Here is a 22,096-nt window from a genome sequence, read left to right as displayed (position 1 = left end):
TTATCTCGACTGCTGAACAGTTAATGCTTTCATACGCTTTGAATCCCAGCACTTATTCAGGGTGGACGTTCCCTGTGGGTCCTGCTGGGTGAACATCTTGCAATGTCATTACAATGTGCTGGGTCATTTTGGTACTTTTGCTACCTCATCATGTTGCGAATATTTGCTACTGTACATTTTTGCCCTGAAGCAGCCCACTCGGGCCTGAAATAGCTATAGGTACTGCCCTTTGTGTTATCGTACAGATTTCGCTTTCTTATTTCTTTCTTGCCTTATTTGTAAATCTCCATGAACTTTTCTCTTATTTTCACCCTTTGCATCCACTTTACTGTCTCAATTTCTCTAACTTTCTCTTTAATGGCTCCGCCTTGTTTATTTACAGTTTCAATCGCCTTGTACTTGGCTGCCAACTTTCTGGACATTTTCCTTTCGACGTTTTTCTTTTCGAGGGGAAGATTTTGTGCACTTTAACCCCTCATCTCTTTTAGACCAAGTTCCTAAGCCTATCTTGAAAACTAATTTCGCTCTGCGCTTCTCTGACTGCAAATGTCACCCAACCCATGTCCCCTGCACTGCCTCATTTGTGGTTCTACCGCGGGCCCTAAATGCTTTAGTTAAAGTATAGCCCCGGAAATTGTTTTTACTGCTGATGTCGGCTTCGTGTTCCAAAGGCAGCTGTGTTTAATCCAAGTAGCATTTCTTTTTTCATTTCTCCAACATTGTTGAGCGCGCTAAGTTTTCGATTACAAAGCGCGCTAATTACAGGCATTTTCATGCGAATCATGCGAACGCAGAAGGTGTTCCAGCATGATACGTTGGACCCACCACACTGGGTCATGCGGTGACCCGAAGACTGGCGTACCATCTAAGCTGTGTAACACAATGAGATTGAGCATCGCTGCATGCTACTGATGAGAGTCGATGGCATTCGATCAGACGACGCGCAGTCAACTCGCGACAACTGAGATATCCGCCGTCTGTCGACAGCATTTATGCCCGCATCATTACCGCTGCCACGCAGTGCAACGCTGAAGCCAACGTTGCTTGACCCGCCCTCGCATGCATTGCACGTCAAGCAGACTTCCCAAGTCATTCTTCCTGTTCCGACGTGTAGCTTCGAAGCTCCTCGATGGATGTCCCAGATGAGATTGATATAAGGCGCAGACTTTGCACGCAATGTTTACTCGCGAGTGATTCGTATGCGACAACACGATTCAACGTCGCCATGGTTATTCTCGTTCGGACTTTGCTTGAGTGGGCTCGCAGCGACATCACGTGCGACCCGAATCCTTGTGCAACTGGCGCACGCGCTACACCGTCACTCTTTTCCGGTTTCCCGTGCAGCACAAACACTGTGTTGCGATCTATTATCATAAGTCGCACGATGCCTCAAGACAAGACCAACTAAGATGGCATCTTCTACTTCGCCGGCGGCAAAAAAAAAAAAAGAATTAAAGAAAAACAAGATTCAACAAGTTAGCCTCATAGTCTTAGCAAAAAAATAACAAGAAAATGGTACAACAAAAGCAACAGAATAAAAAAAAAAACGAACCACCGCGCGCGTCTCATCTAGTGAAGTCGTGGTCGCCGCGTGCTCCCGGTGTGCATGCATGCGTGCTTTTGCATACTTGTTGGTGAAATCCTCGTATGCTTGATGGTCAACGCTTCAAAGTACGCAGCGCGAATATTCCTTTTTCATTACCTTCTTGTGGAATGTAACACTCATTCGAGGTTTCATACACTGGAGCCGTCAAAACATGCTATAGTTCTCAGTTATCACCTGAAGTCTTTACCACTGCACGCACTTTGGATTCAAATCTTTTATGCATAATTATATGTCCAGCTCATTCAAATGAACGTGTGCGATTTCTGCGAAGAAGGCGTAGCACCTACTGTTTTGCTAAGCATTCCTTTGCTAACGGTTCCATTGCTGAGAATTTGAGGAAGAAATTTGGTCCGTCTGTCCAGCTGTGCTATAAATAGGTTGCTGTGGAGAGATTGTGGTCAAGACTACCCCGGCTACTTCATTTTTCTTTATTCTGCAGCAAAAAGAAAATCAGAAATAAATAATAGTAATAAATATAACTGAATTAAAGGAGTGCTATTAAACATAATAAAGATGATCGTAACAAAAGTAATGATGGCACAACGGATAGTTCCCTCGACATCTAACGCCTGTCCGCGCCGCTACCGATATGCTCTATACACGTTACAGCCTTCATCAGTGTGTGCAGGAGTGCCTCCACTTACTAACACAGATGGCACGTGGAAGCACAAAGCTCCGTTCGAGTTCAGTACGCAGTACAGACCACAAGTACTTCATTTCCTTAGAAGCATGAACTCGCATCTATCTACCCTTTAACATAACGATTATAGCCAGAGAGTGAGAGAGAGGGGGGAGTGGGGGGTACGGGACATGCGATAGACACATACCACAAACAAAACGCGCAAGCACACAACATACCGAAAGGAAAGGATGTCGTTGAACCAAACCCGGCTACATTTTTTCGTGCCTGTTTTCGCTTCCCGCATTCTTCCTACCCACGAGGTTGGGCTCGCATGTGGAATTTAAGGCGGCTCATGAGCCTCGCGATTTGCACCTGGTATACCCGCAGCGCGCACGAAGAGCGGGAGAGATAATGGCGGACTGCGAGATACAACGCGCTACAAGCAAGTGGCGGGAAACCACGTGGGGTATACGGGATAATGATAAGAGTCTACCGACAGTGGGTCACGCTGACTAAGTTTGCCAATTCGGGAGCTTGCAGCTAAATGCCGCTTGCCTCCTCAGCTTTGCATTCTAAACAAGCAGCGCTGCTCTATACGGCGCTGTGTGTCTACCGACCTGCACACAACGAACAAAGATCCGAGTGACCACGCTGTCCTTATATACGAATACGTACATACATATCGTACGTTCTTAAGTCCTTCCTTTCTTTTTCTATCTCTCTCTCATTCGTTATTGCTCAAGGAGACCTTCATTTTCTCTCAGAATACGTAACACCTCCTGCGGATTTTCACTTCTAACGCAAGAACTCACACAACCCATCATTTTTTATCATCCAGGAAGTAACACAAGGGAGACGTGATTTATCGTTTCAGTACTCTGTAACAACCAGAAGGAAAAAAATGCACTAAAGGCTTCGCGTCACTCCGTCAACAGTGCTTTCAAAGTATTTGCGTGGCAGTTTTAGCTACTTTTGTTTCTAGAGTTTTCAAAGTTCTAAGGCAATTTTTTAGGCATGAAGTAAGCAGGGAAAATAATTGAAAGTGCATTGACTCGCTCACATCACTAGTAAATACTAGCAGCGTGTTGTTCCAGTATCCGTAGTGCTGAAGAGCCTTCTCGATTCTTCCCACGGCTTCATCCAGTGCATTCAGCATGCCTGAAAAGGGAAAATTTTCATGAAGAGGCGCATCATTTTTAAATATTATTTACGAGTGGTGGCAAATATCTAGGGGGTATTCGCAGCTATCAATGCCATTTCTGAAAGGTCTATTCGTTCGTGCAGGAGCACATCAATTATAGTACCCTATATTGAATATTAAGCCTTCAACTAAAGTGTTTCGTAAAGATGTGATCTCTGCAACAAGAAGAGAGAAAAGGAAAAGAAGGAAGAAACAAACGATATGTTGACTCTGCAATTTTATCGAACAGCGGGTGAAACACTTCGCTGCTAGTACACATGGAGACCCTTATAAGTATCGCTGCTTATTTTCTGTGCACCCATGTCAGAATGAAGCGCAATAGATTAAATTTAGAGGTGACGGAGCAACAATATATTTTAGTAGAACGTGTTCTGACAGTATATGGTGAAAAGCAGCACCGTAATAAAGTGTTTCTTTTTTCTGGTTATATAACGCGCTAATGAACTCCGTCAAGCTGATGCTTCCTTGTCAAAACGTCTGGTCATTTTTTTTTTCTTGCTACTAGAAGCAAAAGCTACACTATTCAGCATTAAGATATTAAAAAAACATGTCCCAGAATAGGCAAACTTACTACCCTTACGTTAAGCATAATTTTTCTCACTGTAAACAAGTGTGCGCACTTATTCTATCATGCCTCTATGCAAGTTTCAGATTTTACTCATGATAGAATGACATGCCAGCTCGTGTCCAGACACACCATTACTGCAAAGTGGAAGCTGATGTGAGCTACTCGGCCGGGCTTGCAGTTCCTGAGGAACGGGAATTAAAACTTGCAATTTGTTCACGCTTCATATTTCGAACGTAGAGAAACGTGTTTGCTTTGCCCTGCAGCTTTGAGATGTCAATTTTGTTTTATTGAAGACAGATTTCGAAGCGAATTTACAAACATCCTGTGACTAATAGCTTCATGCATGCCCCGAGATGTCTCGAGCTTCGAATGAAGCTTCGTTGCAGTTCCATCGAAATACGACCGCCACGGCTGAGATCGTACCCGCGATCTCGGCCTCAGCAGCGCAACGCCACAGCTACTAATCTACCGCGGCGGGTTCTTTTAAAGGAATACTGATACATAGTTTCGAAGTTGTATAAACTGCACGCTTCGCGCACTTAAAATTGGAAAATATTTATATTTTACACTAACGTTGATCTCGAAATGCCGGGCCTGGAGCCAATGAAATTACCGTGAAATCATGATAGACAGCGAGACTTGCTGACGTCACGTATCGCTAGGTACGATGACGTTAGCCATAAAAAGAAAACACAAATGCTGTGCGCATTTCTTGTGACTGTGCTAGCTTGCGGCAACCGCAGCTCCGCAGCAATCGCAGTAAAGGTGCGACCTAGTGAATATAATGACGTCATGACGCATCCACCTCCTGAGTACCGACACTGAAACTGCTTCATAGAAAAAAGTATTGTAGTAAGGTATTTATGATGCGCTGATGTTTGTCAGTACCTTTTTGTGTGATGTCGACAGTTTGGACCCTCATTTATATGCAAAAGAAATGACAAGTAAAAAATAGTAATGTCAGTACGCCTTAAAAGAAGCCCTGAAGGCTGGTGTCAGTAAATCGTCAAAACCCATTCGTCCTTTAAGGATATCTCACAGTCAAGCTCGCTAGTTCTTACGGTTATTATTATAATTGTTATTGTTGTCATTATCATTAATGCCCTAAACTCGAACGTATCCCCTGACGGCAATGTAAATTTAGTAGTAAAACGCTTGTTTGCGTCAGAAATAGAAATTCGCACCGTTTTCGGTCACTTAGTGTGCCTCCCAGGAAGCAATTTGTGGTCAAGGAGCTCAGCAGAGAAGTCACCCTCGTGTACAAAGTAAAACTGGACACGCGTATACACCAGCGCGATTGTTTAAGCTCGGCTTCCCTTCATTTCCCTCGGCTTGGTGCGGCGTAGGTGACGCGCAACACTTCGATTTGCCTGGGCTCGCATTACGGGGTGCAGAAAGAAAAACGCTGCTCGCAAGCTCACATCGGAGGAGCCTTCCCCGTGTGTGCTTTCAGCATTTCCGGAAAGAGCCCGAGATCGTAGGACAAGGAGCCCCGCGTCTTCTGCTCGCCTTCCTCCGCGACACCGCTTTGCTGGGCACGCGTGGCGGTTAATCTTTCTGTTAGCCTGAGAGCCGCTCATGTGGAACGATTGCCGACCAAGTTTTCCACGCAGAACTCGCCTGCAGCGTCCTACTACTAACACCGACAACAAAAAGTCGCGAGAAAGGTAATTACGGAAGGGAGTACGTACCACATAGTAATAGACGGCTTCTGTTGCGGAACTTGGTGCAGGGAACCCTGTATTCTGGCGGAACCTGTAGAGGCGCGTGTACGGCTTGGAAAGCCACATACAGGAACAGCGGACGCTCTTGTCCCGCGTGATCGGCCAGCAACTTGATCGTGTCGTCCGCTAGTAGTTTCTGCGCAGGCAATGCGAATGTGTACATTTTTTCTGTCCAGAAGTCAGACCATCAACATCACTGTGACGATCGTCACCGGGCCTGTTTTCGTCTAGTTGCTTATTTCAGTGTCTTCCCACCTTCACTTCTTTCCATGGAACAAGATGCTCGTGTGCACTCATCGAAAGCTGCTACGAGAAGAAACATATAATAAAATTGGCATGCAGACTATACATACTGATTAGACAGTTCTATACTTAAAGGGGCTCTGAAACACTATTGAAGCCACCGTCTTTCTGCGGCAGGTTGTGTAGACTCATGTCGTAGATGCTCTTATCTTAGCATAGGTCACCACTCGATCTTCCATGACTGGGTAAAAAAAAAAAAAGTGGCAGATAGCCACTTCATTGCAGTAAAAGGGTGATAACTTGTGATTTTAATTTATTTTTATTTGCTGTACTTTTTTATATTAACGCTAACAGACATAGTCTAAAAAAAAAGCACGACAACCCCAAACCACGTTAGGGGCGCTGGCTGTTCTTTCGCCTCTGGTATGGCGGCATACCTCTGACCTCAGAGTTAAAAAAGCTTCTCTTGTCGCTTGTGTAGCCTCGTGAGCAGCCTCGTCGCCACGCTGCCTTGTTCACGAGGTGCAGGTTTCTCACCTCGGTGCTTTGTTGTTTTCATATCCTTTTTGTTATTCGCGGTGCTGCACTGAACTGCAGCTGAACTGAAGAGACGTTTCGCAGTCCCAGGTTGCTCGACCAGTAGTGGCAAACATGCGATGTGCACAACGCGCACAGGTACTTGCTTTTTACTATGGTAACAGCGTCATCAGCACACCGGGTTAAGCGGCGGAGTCCGCAAGCAATGACATGTAGGTAACTGTGAACTTCCGCTACGTATGCGCTTCGAGCTATACCATTGACGGCGAGGTGTTCCGTGAGTGAGTGAAAGGCAAGGGAGCAGAATACCGCGCAATATTTACGTTGAGGGCATGCATTTTTTCCCTTGTATTTTGAAACATCTCGGCTGAATAACTTCGGAATGCGTGAACCTATCGCTGCCATTCTTGTTGCATATATATTTCCAACTATCAGTCTACGCAGCCCTCGACCGAAAAACGGTGGCCCAAAAAGTGTTCGACGGCCCCTTTATTGAATTTCCCTCAAAAGCCGGACAGCCCATTTCTTCAATGGCAGCACATGTATACAGTGCGAAATGCTTACTTACTTAGACAGTGGGTTAATAACCTTACTTAGCAGCACCCCTGTATGAACAGAAAGCATTACGTCGGGTCTCATGATGGCCTACACGAATTGTACGAGTTTCGAGCCAACCGCTATTCTTAGGCGTTTGAGGTTAAATATTTGGACGTCCTTTATCCACGCCTTTACATAAAAAAATTATTAATTATATATACTCAAAAATGTTTGTCTTTCTTTCTGCGCTTCAGTTTGGTGCTTAGTTACAACATAACGGCAGTCATCATGAAGCCTGACGCTTCAATTGGGTGACCGCCTACACGACACACCCTTAGAAGCTTCTGTTGCCATATTCACAACCTCCTTCCATCTTATCTTTTCACTAGACGTCTGATGCATTCGAAGGCGGTGTATATTTCACAAATATTACCTCAAACATAATAACGCAACAACCGCATAACGCATAACCATAACGCATAACAATAACGCATAACCGCAACAAGTGTCACCGGCAAACTAGGCTTGCCACTATTTAAAAGAAAGAGCAAGTTTGTGCAGCTTAGTCGGGCTTGACATACTGAGAAACTTCCCAAGTCGCGTGGTTTCAAAAACCTGAGAAGGGGAGTACACGAAGCTACCCAGTACCTACTTACCTTTCGGAGGTTTCGGTGCACATGATCCGGAGAAAAGGAAAAAAAACGAAATTTTGTTGCCCCGAATGTACTCGCCTTCGGTTCGATAGGTGCAGAGGATATTCCTCATGCGGCCAAATTATTGCCTACATAAATTCTCAGCTCAGTGGCGAAGTAGCGACGAAAGTTAGCTATTCCGTAAATACCGTGTTTCCAAAACTCTATGCGGTCGGCTGTACGCGCGGTGAGTTAGTAAGTGAGTAAAGTGAATAGTTCGCACAGCGAGTAGTAAATGAGTCTTCATCTATACTGTTCATTTACTCCGGTGCACAGTCTTAGATTGCTCTGAAAGGCTAAGGCCACCTTTGCAGACTTATCTTTTATTAGACACCCAGAACGTCCACGCCTCACTACGTGTACGTAAATGAGCCACGATTGCGAGAACGCACGGCTTGAAATGTTGATCGTGTTCGAAAGCATAAGGACATTTTCAATGCTTGCACTCGTAGCTTAGCACGGCTAGTTACGCGCACAAGTGTTGCCAGATCTACGTGCCTTATAGCGGGAGAGTCTGGGAGAGTAGTTATATCGTGCCGAACGAAAGAATATAAAATTGGCAGGCGCTACGAAAGTGGTAATGCAAGCACAACGGGGCCATATTTTGTGACGATTATTTTAATATTCCCTCCTGTTTGCTCTTTGTGATTGGCTGGCCCGAGGCCATGCCCCCGCTATCGCTGCACAGAGTGAGAGAGAATAATTTTTTTTTAATTCATGGGAAAGCCCTAGTTCCGTGTTTCCTGATGGGCTGTTCTGCACGACAAATGATAGAAAATGAATACAGTTAGAGGAAAGTAGTAATTTCAAAGTACGACTCCTGAACCCACGTACGAAGCTTCGAGCAAGCTGTGCAACGCACCGAGGAGTAACGGCTGCGAGCATCCCAGTCGGGCGTGGCGTTGGCGCGGTAGTCGAATCCTCCTGTGTGGATGTCGACCATAGCGATGTGCGAGTAGTGGTCCTGGGATCCCAGGTAGAAACCCGAGAAGGAATCGAAGCCGCGCGCCGTTGGCGTATACGACCAGCTGCAGTATCCGAGGTGCCATCTGCGCCGCGGAAAACGGTGATGAACGGACATTTGCACAGGGTACGCGTACACAACGCCTCGTTTGCACGGTTAATTTAAGCAACAACACTAAAACCCGTAGCTAATAAACAGGGTGACAACCCATCTTTCTTTGCTTTTTTTCTTTAGACTGAGGATACATTCAGCGGTAGTCAGCTTTTCTAAGTAATACATCTGCGCTAATACAATTTGCGTAGGTTCTATAGGTTTCGTTAACATTAATTAATTAATTAATTAAATTTTAAGGTCTCGTGTGCCAGAACCACGATCTCATTATTATGCATGCTGTAGTGGGAGACTTCGGATTAATTATGACCTCCTGGTGTCCTTTAACATGCACTCAACTCACGGTGCACGAGCGCTTTTACAGTTCGCCCCCATCGGAATGCGGCGGCTGCGGCCGGGATCAAACCTGTGACCTCGTGGATAGCAACGCAACGTTAATAGCCACTGAACTACGAAGGCGGGTCAAAAGTTTCGTGACAAACGTCGTATGTGTCAACGCTCAGCCTTACTTTAAACGGTCAGTACAACTGTGGCCAATCTGAAATGGCTTAAATGCGCACACGTGCGAACTCAGGCTTGGCAAGAGCCGCTTCAGTGTTCAAGCCTGAATAAGATCATCGTACATTATGTCTAGCACTATTTTAGAATCTCTCAATTCGCATGTTCGCCTGTGACAGAGTTTTCAAAAAAAAAAAAAGAACTGGGCTGGATAGTGACTGACCACCGCTGACATGTATGCGTAAGTAAAGAGGCAATGATAAACGTTTAGGAAGGAATCTAATAAAAGTACGACTACCTGCTAGTTACTTGGTCTTGCATCTGTGTTGAGTTGAATTAGCATAAAAATCAAAAATTCATAAGAGAGAGGAACACTATAGCAACTACTAACTGTTTCTTTTTTTTCTATGTGAGCGTTCCGTAAATACACATCTTTTGTGATGCGTGTGCAAGAAAGTAATATATAAATAACGACCACACGATCACACATGTTCATCGTATACAGGCGTCCGTGAATTTTTACTCAGCAAGCTGCAGCAAAATAAAAGCCCCATTTACACATGAAACTCTTCCTGATAAAAAAAATCGTGTCCATCGTAAATTTCGAAGTGATGTTTACACAACCACCTGAAATTCATAGAAGACAAAGGGTCACTGAAAGATGAAGACGAATTGATCAACGTCAGACAAAAAAAAGAGCTGAAGGATTACCCCGTAGCGAGCGGACTGACAAGGATGTCCTGATGAAGTCCCTTTGTCGAAACGTCGGATCCAGGCCTCTCCTCCTCGCCCACTGTTGATGCTAGCTAAAATGGTCACTCCCACACAAAAAATGATAAGCTGTAAGGTACGATATCATTCTTTAAAAGAATGTCTGCTTATGTTTCTGCAGTTTTATAAGAAAGGCAAGTTTGTTGCGATGTCTAGAGGTGCGTTCAGCTAATGGAGCAGCTGTGGATGAGAACATTTTACCATTAAGAAAAGTGCAACTAGAGTGAAGTCTAAGTTCCATGAATTCTTTGAGAGCTTAAGACGGACTAGAGGGAGACATTAGTTTACAGTAAAGGCCGAAGTTGGCCAGACCACGCGCGCACTATCCTGCTACTCTGCTTTGGAGAAGGTGATGAGCTATGATAAGCCTATATAGGATGGAAGGCCATATGTACGTTAAACAGCTAGTGTATACTAAAGCCGCACTTTCACTGTCGCAGAGTGCAGAGATTCCAATAATGCTGTTGCTGTCTGCCTGGCTGTTGTAGTGTGATGCCGTGGGCCCGGAACAGCGCCCTCCCGTAGTCGCTGCCTGCCGAGGCCGGCTAGAAGACCGTGCAGTGTCGGTTGCTGAGGTGCACATTGTGCGCAAACATATGATATGCATTCCAGTGTTTCAGGCCTCTCACAGTCGCAGTGAGGGCTGTCCACCCAGGTGAATGATTGCGGTCTCTCTAGAAGGAAGTAACGAAACGTAGAGAGAGTGGCTTCCAGGTGTTCCCCGCTAAAGTCTACAAGCCAGGTATATATTTTAGAATGATTGTGAGTGAGCATAGTGCGTAGAAGCACAACGTAAGTTAGTTGCTTCTGAATAAGTTTTAGGATCTGAAATCACAAAGCTTTTGTGCTATTTGCCATTGGCCAGTCGGCTTCGTTAACGATCTGTTCAGCATAGCATGACGTTTTCTCTTACAAACAATTCTAACTTAAGACGTTTTTATGAATACGGTCCCTAGCGCCAGAGGATCCTTACCACCCCAAGAATCCATGTATGGTTATATTGCGAACCGACTACCGGTGAAACCGTGATTAGGTGCAGCTGTACTTCGCATCTTTGTGCGGAGTGGATATTTAGCCGCATGGTGAACTAGGCCGGGAAGTTATGAGCATGTGTGGTTACTGAATTTAGCGGGTGGAATAACAGAATCAATTATGGTTTCTCTGTAGACATTGAGAACCTGTGTCACTGTTTCCCTAAGGACAACAATGACGCCGTTCATTTTCAAAACTTATCGGGTCTGCCCGCAGACAATCTCTGATATTTATTTCAACTTTATCGTCATGCAACTTTCATAAATTTTTTTAGCACTCTTTTCTGCTCGGAAGGGTGGAGGGGGACGGCTGGCATACACTGGCTCATAGGTGCAAGGGATTAAAACGATCACGGGAACACATCTTTAATTAGGCACGCTTTAAAGATATACCGACGATGTTTAAGTGCATTTCACAGGGTGACATTGCATCCCTCGGAGTGACTTTAGATGCGCTTAATCATGAAGGTCAAAGCCTTTTTATTTTGCTTACCAGCTTTCTGATATCCTCAGTTGGCAGATTTGTGGTTTCCAACTGTCCTGGGCAGTACGAATCACGTGCCGCGAAGCAACTGCTGCCTTTTGATTTCGGACACTCCAAGAATAAAAAGAGTAGCCTTGCTTTGCTTCGAATATGCTCTTGCGATGGAAGCGTTTTTATCGCCGAAGCCCCCTGTTTATGGCTAGGTCTCCCGCGTACTTCCCGTATCAGGATCACACGGAAGCAATGTCATGGCCCGACATGGCGTTGCCCAACCTGCCCGCTTCAGGCCAGACGCGCCGCACTTTGTGCCCCATTTGCCCGCTTCACGGGAAGGAAGTCAATGGTGTTGTAGACGTTCGCTTCCCTTCATTTCGCCTCGGCAGCAAAGCATGGGCGTTATCTCGGTATTCTTCTTTAGATCGTTTTTCGGAGGGATGAAGGCCTAGCCACCAACGCGAACCTGTTCGCTTGCGCCTTGAGGCGCCGCCCAGCCACTGCCGACCACGTCCTACTCGTACGCTCCTTTGTGACTACGAGTACTTCCACTGTTGCAGAAATGAAAGAGAAAAGTGTGTGAAAATGAAAATGAAAATGAAATGAATGAAAAGAAATGAAAATGAAAAAGTGTGTGTGCGCTTGTGTGTGTGTGTGCGTGCGTGCGTGCGTGCGTGCGTGCGAGAGTGAGTGAGTGAGTGAGTGAGTGAGTGAGTGAGTGAGTGAGTGAGTGAGTGAGTGAGTGAGTGAGTGAGTGAGTGAGTGAGTGAGTGAGTGAGTGAGTGAGTGAGTGAGTGAGTGAGTGAGTGTGTGTGTGTGTGTGTGTGTGCGTGTGCGTGTGCGTGTGCGTGTGTGTGTGTGTGTGTGTGTGTCAGTACTTCGTACTGACTTTCAGGATATATACTCGTAATGAAGTTGCGTAATGATATAACTCGTAATGAAGTTGCTGAAGTTAGCGCATTGTGGTGTCATCTCCCTTCCGTCCTTGTTTGCTGGCGCTAAATATGCTTTCCAAGTCAGTTTACCAACACGCCCAACAAATACCAATGCTGAAATATATATATTCGCGTATTTTTTTCCGCAAACCCTTTCAAGCGCCAATTGATTCTGTTGACTGAAAACTTAGACAAAAGCGTACCGCTGCAAATTAGATTAGTGCACCGAAACTCGTGGGATGTGAAACATAGTCAACGGTGCACGCGTATTACGTTCACAAGCGTTTGCTCAATAAGGCAGTGGCACTGGTAGCAGTTGTCACTGTTGATATCAATGAAAGCATGCAGCCTAACATCCCTTTCAGCAGGAGCAAGCGATCCCCGAAAATGTCGTAACTAAACGGCTGCGCGAAGGGCGCAGAGATAGGCGCAGTAGCGTCGGTGTACGGGTGTTCGGAGGTCAGGTGGTTCGCGCCATTTGACCTTCGACTTCATATACGTAGCGCACGAAAAAACGAGTACAAAAGAAAGAGAAACGAATCGATACACGCGTCCTCATTTCTTGACCTGGTTTTTTCGTGTGCTACTTATATGAAGTCAAGATGCAGCAACTCGCCCAAACCGCTACACATGCTGACGTCCGGGAATCACATCAAATTTATTTTGGGACATTATGTTACGTTTCAGTTCCTCGTAGTTATTTTATTGTTGAAATTGAAATATCAAGCTTAGTTGCCAAAAGGCAGATGACACCGAATTCCAACCTCATTCTTTTTAAACATAGCGAGCAAGAGAAAGGAAATGGACAGACAAGGAGATTAACTAGAAAAGAGGCAGGTTCCCCTCCCTGCAAAGGCGGAAAGTAAAAAGGAATATACCGTATGTCGATAAACAAAGGAAAATAGATGGGTAAATGAAAAATGCACTGCTATAGGCACACAACAGTCACCCTGTCCAGTGCCTATAAGATCATCCAGTGCACAATGTTTAAGTATTATTCAGAAAACTCGGTAATTATCATTTAAGTGACTCCTCTTGGCGATGCTATAATCACGGCCTTATGGCTTGCCGATTACTTCCAACCGCAATTCAAATTTTTCTTTTATACTTACTTTCCCAAAGCGTGTGCTGAGTAGCCAAGTCGTGACAGCTCCTCTGCCAGAAGCGGGACGCTCGTTGTCAGCCCTGTGGGTTCCAGATGATTCAGCACGTGTCCCTTGATAATGAAATGCAAGGACCAAAGTATGCGTTGCAACGTGTGCCCCATATAATCAAGTTGGGCGAACGCAAATTTTGGTCCAAAGTGGTGCTTACCTGCCGTCCAAGTTTGTACGGGTATCTGCCCGTCAGGATAGCGGCTCTTGTTCTGTGGAAAGGTGACAGTCTTAAAACTGAGAACACACACAGCACGCAACGTACAAATACTTAGTGATGACTTCAGGCGTGAATGCCGCGCGTAAAGATGCTGCTCGTTTACGCGACAGAGGGAACAGGACCCTGCACGGGTTCCTGGTCCGGGCCTGACTCGGGCCAGGAAGGGCCATGCGCTGGCCCGATCGAGTATCGGCCCGGTGGTTTCAAATCTGGCCCGTACCCGGCGCGGCCCGGCCAGGTTCGCGGCACGCCTAAGAGACTAAACGGAGCATGGGATCGGTTATTGTGAAGACACCAGCCGCACAGAGATTTTTCGCTAGAGACAGATTCGGCTGCGTCAAGTTTTCCACTGGAGTTGTTGCTGACAAATGAGCAGGTAAAATATAAAGATAAAATTACATTCTCTGTTCATTATGCTCGTGCGCTACAGCGTGATATCAATACCCGTACAACGTTTGCCAAATAGCTTGTCAAATATATAGCGACGGCATATGCGACTACACTTGTAATACACACCGCTAGACATTTCTTCACACTGTTGAATCTTGAAGAACCGTTGCTACCTGCAGTGCTTGAACTGTTGTATTGAATAAAACTGGCGGCAATGGTAATTTAAATACGCTGGTCTATTCGCTTTGAGAATTCGGCAATACAATGCTGCTGTATACTCTTATAGTTCCATTATAGATAAACAGGTGACTCGCGAGGGTAATATTCATGTGCGACCATATTGTCACGTGAAGCCATGCGGCTTTGTTGCTCTATTCGGATTGATTTTAATGCAAGTTTTTCAGTCAGCAATCCAAATATTCGTGTTTTGTAATACGATTCACTTTGGGTTTTGTATGCTTTTGTTTTAACATGTGGAATGTTAAGCTCAGTGAATGTGCAGCGTATAGAACGCAGTTTTGTTTTTTCTCCATCAAGTTAATATTAAATATTTATTCGTTGACGCTAATTCCCAGCTAACCCTCGTGGTGCCAGAATGAGCAAATACAAGGCAATACAAACGAGGGCCTGGCCATTTAGCGTGCCAAAAAAAAAAAAGAACGGATTGACAAATTAGATTTTTCTGCGTTCTATTTTATTTTCCGTAGCCCCGTTCACCAACGTTGCAAAATTTTGCTACATCCACGTTGGTTTGAAGTATTTATCTAACACTTGAACGTCTGAATGTAATTATGTTGGACTAATTATGCCATAAAGTACGGCACATTATTCAACTCGCTTGAATAAGAATTTGATGGAAACCAGTAGCGAGTTGGAGGGGGGGGGGGCACTATATGCCTCAGCACGCCTCCGACACGTAACCTGCGACGTCATATACCCCGAAGCAGTCGTGTGGCCAGAGCGTCGGTGAGAACGCGCACTCGGACACCGGCGTCCGTGACGCGCTATGAAAGCAGCGCAAGGCCCTTCCAGGCCATTGGAACACAGTAGGCGCCGGCACTGGTATACACCCGGCGCAGCAAACAGGAACGTGTTTCGAATATGACGTAGATTATTGAGCTCGGATATATTCAAGCACTTGAAAAGACTATAGGGTATAGCGAAGCTATACCCTATCGCTATTTGCATAGTCTATTTGCATATAAGCTATTTGCATGGTCTTGGATAGGTTTCGGGCAGTGGCAAAACAGCTCTTTATGACTTCCCAAGGGTGGGAGAACTCCCTTTCACAGATTTGTTGTTTTTGGAATATGAGTTGATCGAATTGACGTGCCTCCGCGAATGTTCCTTTTTAATTGTCCATTCTGAATCAGAATAGTGCTGATAGTGCTCACCCACGTCGGGCAATACTAACGGAGTGCAAACAGGCTGTGCGTAGTACTGCTCCAGGATGACTCCTTCCGAAGCAAGTCGGGCCAGATTCGGGCTGAAGAGGCCCGCGTTGTGCCACGGGACGTCATTCCAGCCTGCGTCAGGGCAATCTCGTAACGTCGAGTTCTGTGTGCGCAGCCGAGAACAAGCAGTTTAGCTATAGACACTAGTAGATGAACATATAATTCATAGAAGTTTACGTTCCCAGTTCCATGACTCAGCACAACAAAGATGCACCAGCAGCGTTGCGCAGTCGCACTATGGCTGCTGATAAGAAGGGAGCAGCTATTCTCCTTACGCTCATATCCCCTTTCCCCCGTACGGGATAGCCAACCGGACGTCCGCTTGGTTAACCTCCCTGCCCTTTCCTATATTTTTCTTTCTTTTTCCTCATTCCTGTCTTCCTACCAGAGATCGAAATCCGTAGAGTAGCAAGGAAAACAACTTATATTTAGCAAATACTTCCGCGAAAAATTGTTTTGGGGCTACAACATAGCCCCAGAAGCATAGGATATACAATTCGAAGCTCTGAAACAGTTCAAACAAATATAGTGACTCGAAGCAGTCGCTACAAGCTGAAGGAAGTGACCTATGTCGAGTGGTGGAATGCTTTTGTGAGAAGACGCACAACCATGAAAGACGCTGGTAAAGCAAGGTAAAGAGAGAGAGAGAGAAAACAAGGGTAGGAAAGGCAGGGAGGTCAACCAGAACAGCATCCGGTTTGCTACCCTACACTGGGGTGGGGGAAAGGGGAATAGAAAGAGGATGAAAGGGAGAGAGTAACCACTGAGTACGTGTAGGAGAGACACCATACACATGGACACTATAAACGGTCTGTTAAGCCCGTGCACTTTTTTTTTTTAAGGCAAGGTAAAACAATTTCATAGGCCAATGACCTATTTTCTCAAGTCAAGATAAAGAAGAATTTAAGAACTCATACCAACGCTTTTATTCATAAAATAAATGGACTCCTGCTGTTGGTTTCATACAAAACAAACATAATAATAGCATTATACGCACGTCCGGCATTTGAGAGTGAGCTAATTATGGATGCGCCTGCATTTCTCGCAACTTTTCTTACCGCAGCTCCTTACGACCTAATCTTTATGTTACTCAGGGACGGTCCAAACAACTATTTGACCAAACAACTATGTAGTTGAGAGAGAGAGATAAAAGGAAGGCAGTGATGTTAACCACTCAATAGTCCGGTTGGCTACCCTGCGCTGGGGGAAGGGAGAAGGGGAATAGAAAGAAGGGAGAGAAGGAGAGAGATGGGAGTAGAGAGACGTGCCCGGAAGCACTACAGAGTCAAAGGCACTCGCACGAGCCAGACGTTCTCAGAAAGCACAAGAGTGCCTTCATTAGTTTCTGAGCCGATGATCGGTGGGGACGGTGTTCTAGTATTGTCTATTCACTCAGAAGACGATCATCTAGTTTCCTGAATGCGTTGGACATAGATTGTCTTTATGCTTAAAACTGAGGACAGTGGCACAATAGGTGCTCAATGTTGAAACTGTCGTTGAAACATGCAACTTCGTTTATGGGGTGCTGTAGGGCTAGAGCGGATGAAAGCTGTATCGATGCGGGCTTTATATTCGCGACTCTGAGCATATACCGCGTACCTTGCATGCCTCTAACAGCGGATATCATCATCATCATCATCTGACTATTTACATGTACCCTTCAGGACGACGGCCTCTACCAACGATCTCCAATAACCCCTGTCTTGCGCTAGCTGATTCCTAGTTGTGCCTCCAAATTTCTTAATTTCATCACACCACCTAATTCTCTGCAGTCTTCGACTGCGGTTTTCTTACATTAGTATCCTTTTTTTTAATCTAATGAACCGCCAGTTATCTGCGTTACGCATTACATGGCCTGCTCAACTCCATTTTTCTGAAATCAGCCTGTTTTCTTCGTTGATTGAAGTCAAGGGTTGCCCTAATTCTATTGGTAATTACCTTGGTGAAAATTTTATACTAGAAGCAAGCTAATGCGCCTATAGTTCAATTTTTTAACGCCTCCTTTTTTATGGATTAGTATTATGCTGGCATTCTTCCAACTCTCTGGTACTCTTGAAGTCGTAATGGTTTTCGTATAAACAATCGGAATATTTTCAATTACTATATCCCCTCCATCTCTGACTGAGCCGACTATTATTCCATCTTGCCTTGCATGCGCCCTTCTAACCTCATCGTATATACCCATCCGTAAGTATTTATCTATAGGTGCACGAATCTTATGCAACGAAGTTTGCGTGGTTTAATTATTTTTAGCGCCAAATCGCTGGATATCAGTAGGTCGAAGAGTTCTATTTCAAACTGAGCGTTTAATCCATTGCGCCAATAAGAAAGAAAATTGTAACGAAAAAAGATGTCGAATACAGCAGTGTTAATTCGACAGAATTATTTGCCACTGCAATACTTTAGGTATCATTTCGTAATACATTGCAAGTTGACATCCTGAAGTTTTAATGTCACATGGACAATGATGTTCTTCTACGAATAATCACTTTTTTATTGAATCAAGTAGAAAACAACCTGTAAACAGCTCGCAATGGATTTATATACACTCCTGTACCTAATGAACATATGTATATCTGGCTTACTATTGTTCTGCCCTATTTAAACACACAATCGTGTGTAGTGAGCTGGACCACTGCTAAGCTCGGAATATGTGTCCTAGACTCCCAACCGTGCACACAACATTTCGAACACCGAGCAACGGAAGAACGTGACTTGAAGTTCCAATGAGGTTCCATTCCACTTTCATAGGATAGTTTTCTCATCAGTTGTCGCCCTGTCGCAATATTCAACTGCTTCTGTCATATCGCTAAGGCATCACGACGACATTGGGAATATCTGTAGCGTGTAAGTGTCCGTGATACCATTGCGTTTGACGACGTGGCGTAATGTGAATGGGACGGTCATGTGAACGATAACGCCTCTTGAAAGTCTGTTTCTGTGTAGTACCGATTCTACGAGTTTAGACAACAAGATTCCGCGAACACTGGAAGTATTAGATGCGCATTAAAGGGCTCGAATGCTCGTGCTATCCAGATAAAAACAGTGTCAGTGCAGCGAAAAGATTAATCATTTTCGCAGATACGCTATGACACGCGTGTTCCCAAATAAGTGAAAGCGAGAAGTGGAAAAGCTACGGGGAATTCAAACCAACTGAAAAGGAAATGTAATAATGATCAGTGTCACCGCAATTCGACACAGCGAAACTTATAGTTGTGGCAGTAATTACCCAGTCCCGGCTAATTGGAGAGAGACAGAGAAAGGGGAAAAAAAAGGAAAAGCTGGGAGGTTAACTAGCAAAAGCCCGCTTTGCTACCCTGCACGAGGGAATAGCGATTTAGATAGGAATCGAGAAATGTGAGCAGCGAAACGGAAGTCGGCGCTAAATGGAGAAAATTATTGTGCGAAGCGACAGAGCAACGGACCCCTGATTGCTCACAGATTCTTTCCTTTGGCGAAATTCCGAAAACGTAAAGCTTTAGAGTATACCGTACAAGATGAAGAGGGTAACACTAACTTCGCGCAGACCAACGCTCGCCCAAGGCCAGCACGGTATGCCAAGCTGCGCCTCGTTTCTTTGCTAGCTGAATGGAAACAACCTTTGTGCCCGTTTTCCACTCACCAACGTCGTCGGCGACGATGAAGACCACGTGAGGCTGGCGAGCGCCGCGAACTGCCGTTCCGCAAGTCAGCAGCGCGGCAGCCAGCTGCCACAGTGCAAGCGAACAAGGCACGCCTCGCGACCATCCCGGGCTGCCGCGGATCGCCATCTCTGAGCCGCGGCCCACCACTCCACGGTGCCCTCAGGAACCGCCGATTACGATAACGACGTTTGTTTTCAGTGCCTGCGCCGGATAAAGGCGCGATGATTCCTTGCGAGCGCGCCTTCGTTTCGGTCGATAGTGCGACTCCGGCCAAGATGCTGTGTCCGCGTCGCAGTCGCTTTAATGCATAGCTAAAGAGAGAATTGTGCGCCACAGAGGTTCTTAGCTGGGGTCTCCCGAAACCATCAACTTAAGTATTTGAAAGAAATTAGTAAGTAATGTTGGCTTCCATGGAACTCGACAGCCTCCTCCTCTTGTTATTCATCCGTCAGAAGCGCCCCATTCTAAAATTGTGTTGCTGTTTTCGATGAGTTTATTCCACTTTGCCCGACCAGTTGACCACGGGCAAATTCCTAGTGTTGAAATATCTCATCTCGACCTAAGAACAAGCTTCTTACCACCTCTTCTTAGGCAGGCCTTGTTTGCACTTGCGACCAGAGCCAAGAGTCATTGCTTTCAACAGACGTTGCTGTCAACCGCAATTACTTTCTTGACGATTTGACCAGCATCTCTAACTTAGCCAAATCTTTTACAACTAAGCTGTTAAGGGGGAGCTTCGCAGTCGTTTTTTGACTGGTGGTGAAGTCCGGCGTGCTCGGTATCAGCCAGCAACGCAACCTGCGTCAGAGTCTCAAATTTTTGCTTTAAAACGCAATTAACAATGATTATAAAATAAAAGTTACTTTGTATATTTTTTTATTTATTTATTTATTTATCATATCCTCAAGGTACGGTTGTACATTGCAGAGGGGAGAGGCAAAGTAAATACAAAGGCAAATCACAAAGTAAGGAAGGAAGGCAAACAACATGGCAAAAAACATCGTATACAAAATAAGAATGGTAAATAGAAACTTGTAAGCGTGGCAAAAATACATGGCGTAACAAAAAAAAAAAAGAAAGGAAAGAACATACGATATAAAAAATACAAGCCATAATGTAAAATTATGGCATAAACGCAGTTATTATACAGAACAAGCAAACGCAACATTAATTTATAACATGAAGCTTTGAAGTGTGCTTTTAAAGTTATTGGTGTCAGTTATGCTTGTAAGTAATGCGGGTAAGTTATTCCAACCTTTGCTCGTTTGGGGAAGAAATGAATATGAAAAGCCGACGGTGTTGCAGTGCCGAATGTTTACCTTTTGGCGGTGGTCTATGCGAGATGAAATGTATGGTGGTGGTTGAACAAAGATAGAACGTAAATATGTGTTGTGGTAGTAGATTTTATGGAAAAGACATATGCGAGATAGTTTTCTACGGGTTGATAACAGCGGGAGGTGAAGGAGAGTTTTCATGTTAGTGACACTCGCAGTTCTTTGGTAGTTGGTGAGAATGAAACGGGCTGATCGATTCTGTATTGCCTCTAGAGACTGTATGAGGGTGTCATGACCAGGGTCCCATACTGATGATGCGTACTCTAGTTGTGGACGAATGTAAGTTGTGTACAGTAAGAGTTTTAGCGATGATGGTGCTTGAGAAAATTTCCGACGAAAGTATCCCAGTGTACGAGTGGCCTTAGATGTTATGTGATCAATATGAGTTTTCCAGGATAGATTGCAGGCAATATGAAGCTCCAAGTATCGATATGACGTTACACATTCTAGTGGGATGTTATTTAGCGTATAGGTGGGGCAGATCACGTTAGTACGAGAAATCCTCATAGTCTTACACTTTCTAATGTTTAATTCCATGCGCCACGTACGACACCATTCATTTATGTTATTGAGATCCTCCTGAATTAGTAGAATATCTGAAGAATTAGTTATTTTACGATACAAGACGCAGTCATCCGCAAATAGACAAATGTTCGAGGAAACGTGAGTGGGCAAGTCATTAATATAAATTAGGAATAATAAAGGACCGAGCACAGACCCTTGCGGGACGCCGGAGTCAACTGGGGCTAAAGGTGAGTTAGCGTCATTAGCGGTTACAAATTGAACACGTGATGTCAGAAACGCGCGAATCCAATTAATTACGGAGGGATCTATGTTTAGAACGCCTAATTTATGAAGAAGCAATGCATGGTTCACTTTGTCAAACGCTTTACAGAAGTCGAGAAATATACAGTCTGTTAAAAAACCAGAATCTAAATTGGCATGTAGGGCATTAGTGAAGAGGATAAGCTGAGTGTCACAGGAGAAGTTTTTGCGGAATCCATGCTGCATAACTGTATAACATAACTGCGTAACTGCATACCTCACTCAAATAGACAACTTCTTGTTTGCTCTGTTTTTTTTTTTTTTTGTAATTCTTTTTCTGTTCTCACGTCCCGTTTTACCGGCTCCACGTGGGAGGTTATAGCTAGGAATTTGCACGGCTGCAACGGTGGGAACTAGCGGCGTGGTCAGCATCAAATCTCAATCAAAGGAGAGCTCAGCCTGCGTGGGTGCTCCGAAACGGCAGTATACGGCCGGGCCATCGGTAATGAATCGTGACTGTAAGAACAGCCAGCAAACAGAACTTTAGTACGTCCGTCTTTGATGTACCATTTGCTGAATTGGCATACAGTGAGAAGAATATTTGAAGCGCTTGGCGA

General features: G+C 44.9%; 1 protein-coding gene across 2 annotated transcripts in view; it reads right to left on the bottom strand.

The window, feature by feature from the left end:
• The window catches only part of LOC126546230 (arylsulfatase B-like), a 32,113-nt gene extending 12,569 nt beyond the window's left edge, over nucleotides 1-19,544 (bottom strand). Inside the window, exons 1-7 of one of the 2 annotated variants that reach the window (XM_055062178.2) lie at nucleotides 19,359-19,544; nucleotides 15,697-15,808; nucleotides 13,833-13,884; nucleotides 13,631-13,734; nucleotides 8,593-8,779; nucleotides 5,689-5,857; nucleotides 3,289-3,386 (exon numbers count right to left, since the gene is read on the bottom strand). In XM_055062178.2, the coding sequence (XP_054918153.2) occupies nucleotides 3,289-3,386; nucleotides 5,689-5,857; nucleotides 8,593-8,779; nucleotides 13,631-13,734; nucleotides 13,833-13,884; nucleotides 15,697-15,808; nucleotides 19,359-19,506 (870 nt within the window). In that variant the 5' untranslated portion in view covers nucleotides 19,507-19,544. The remainder of the gene's footprint in view (nucleotides 1-3,288; nucleotides 3,387-5,688; nucleotides 5,858-8,592; nucleotides 8,780-13,630; nucleotides 13,735-13,832; nucleotides 13,885-15,696; nucleotides 15,809-19,358) is intronic. The other variant, XM_050194384.3, reaches the window with a different exon arrangement.
• Between the last annotated feature and the right edge of the window lie 2,552 nt (nucleotides 19,545-22,096).

Source organism: Dermacentor andersoni, chromosome 1 (genome assembly GCF_023375885.2).
Source record: "Dermacentor andersoni chromosome 1, qqDerAnde1_hic_scaffold, whole genome shotgun sequence".
Classification (NCBI taxonomy): domain Eukaryota; kingdom Metazoa; phylum Arthropoda; class Arachnida; order Ixodida; family Ixodidae; genus Dermacentor; species Dermacentor andersoni.
Note: the sequence above shows the minus strand (reverse complement) of the source record. Positions and strands in the feature narration are given on the sequence as shown.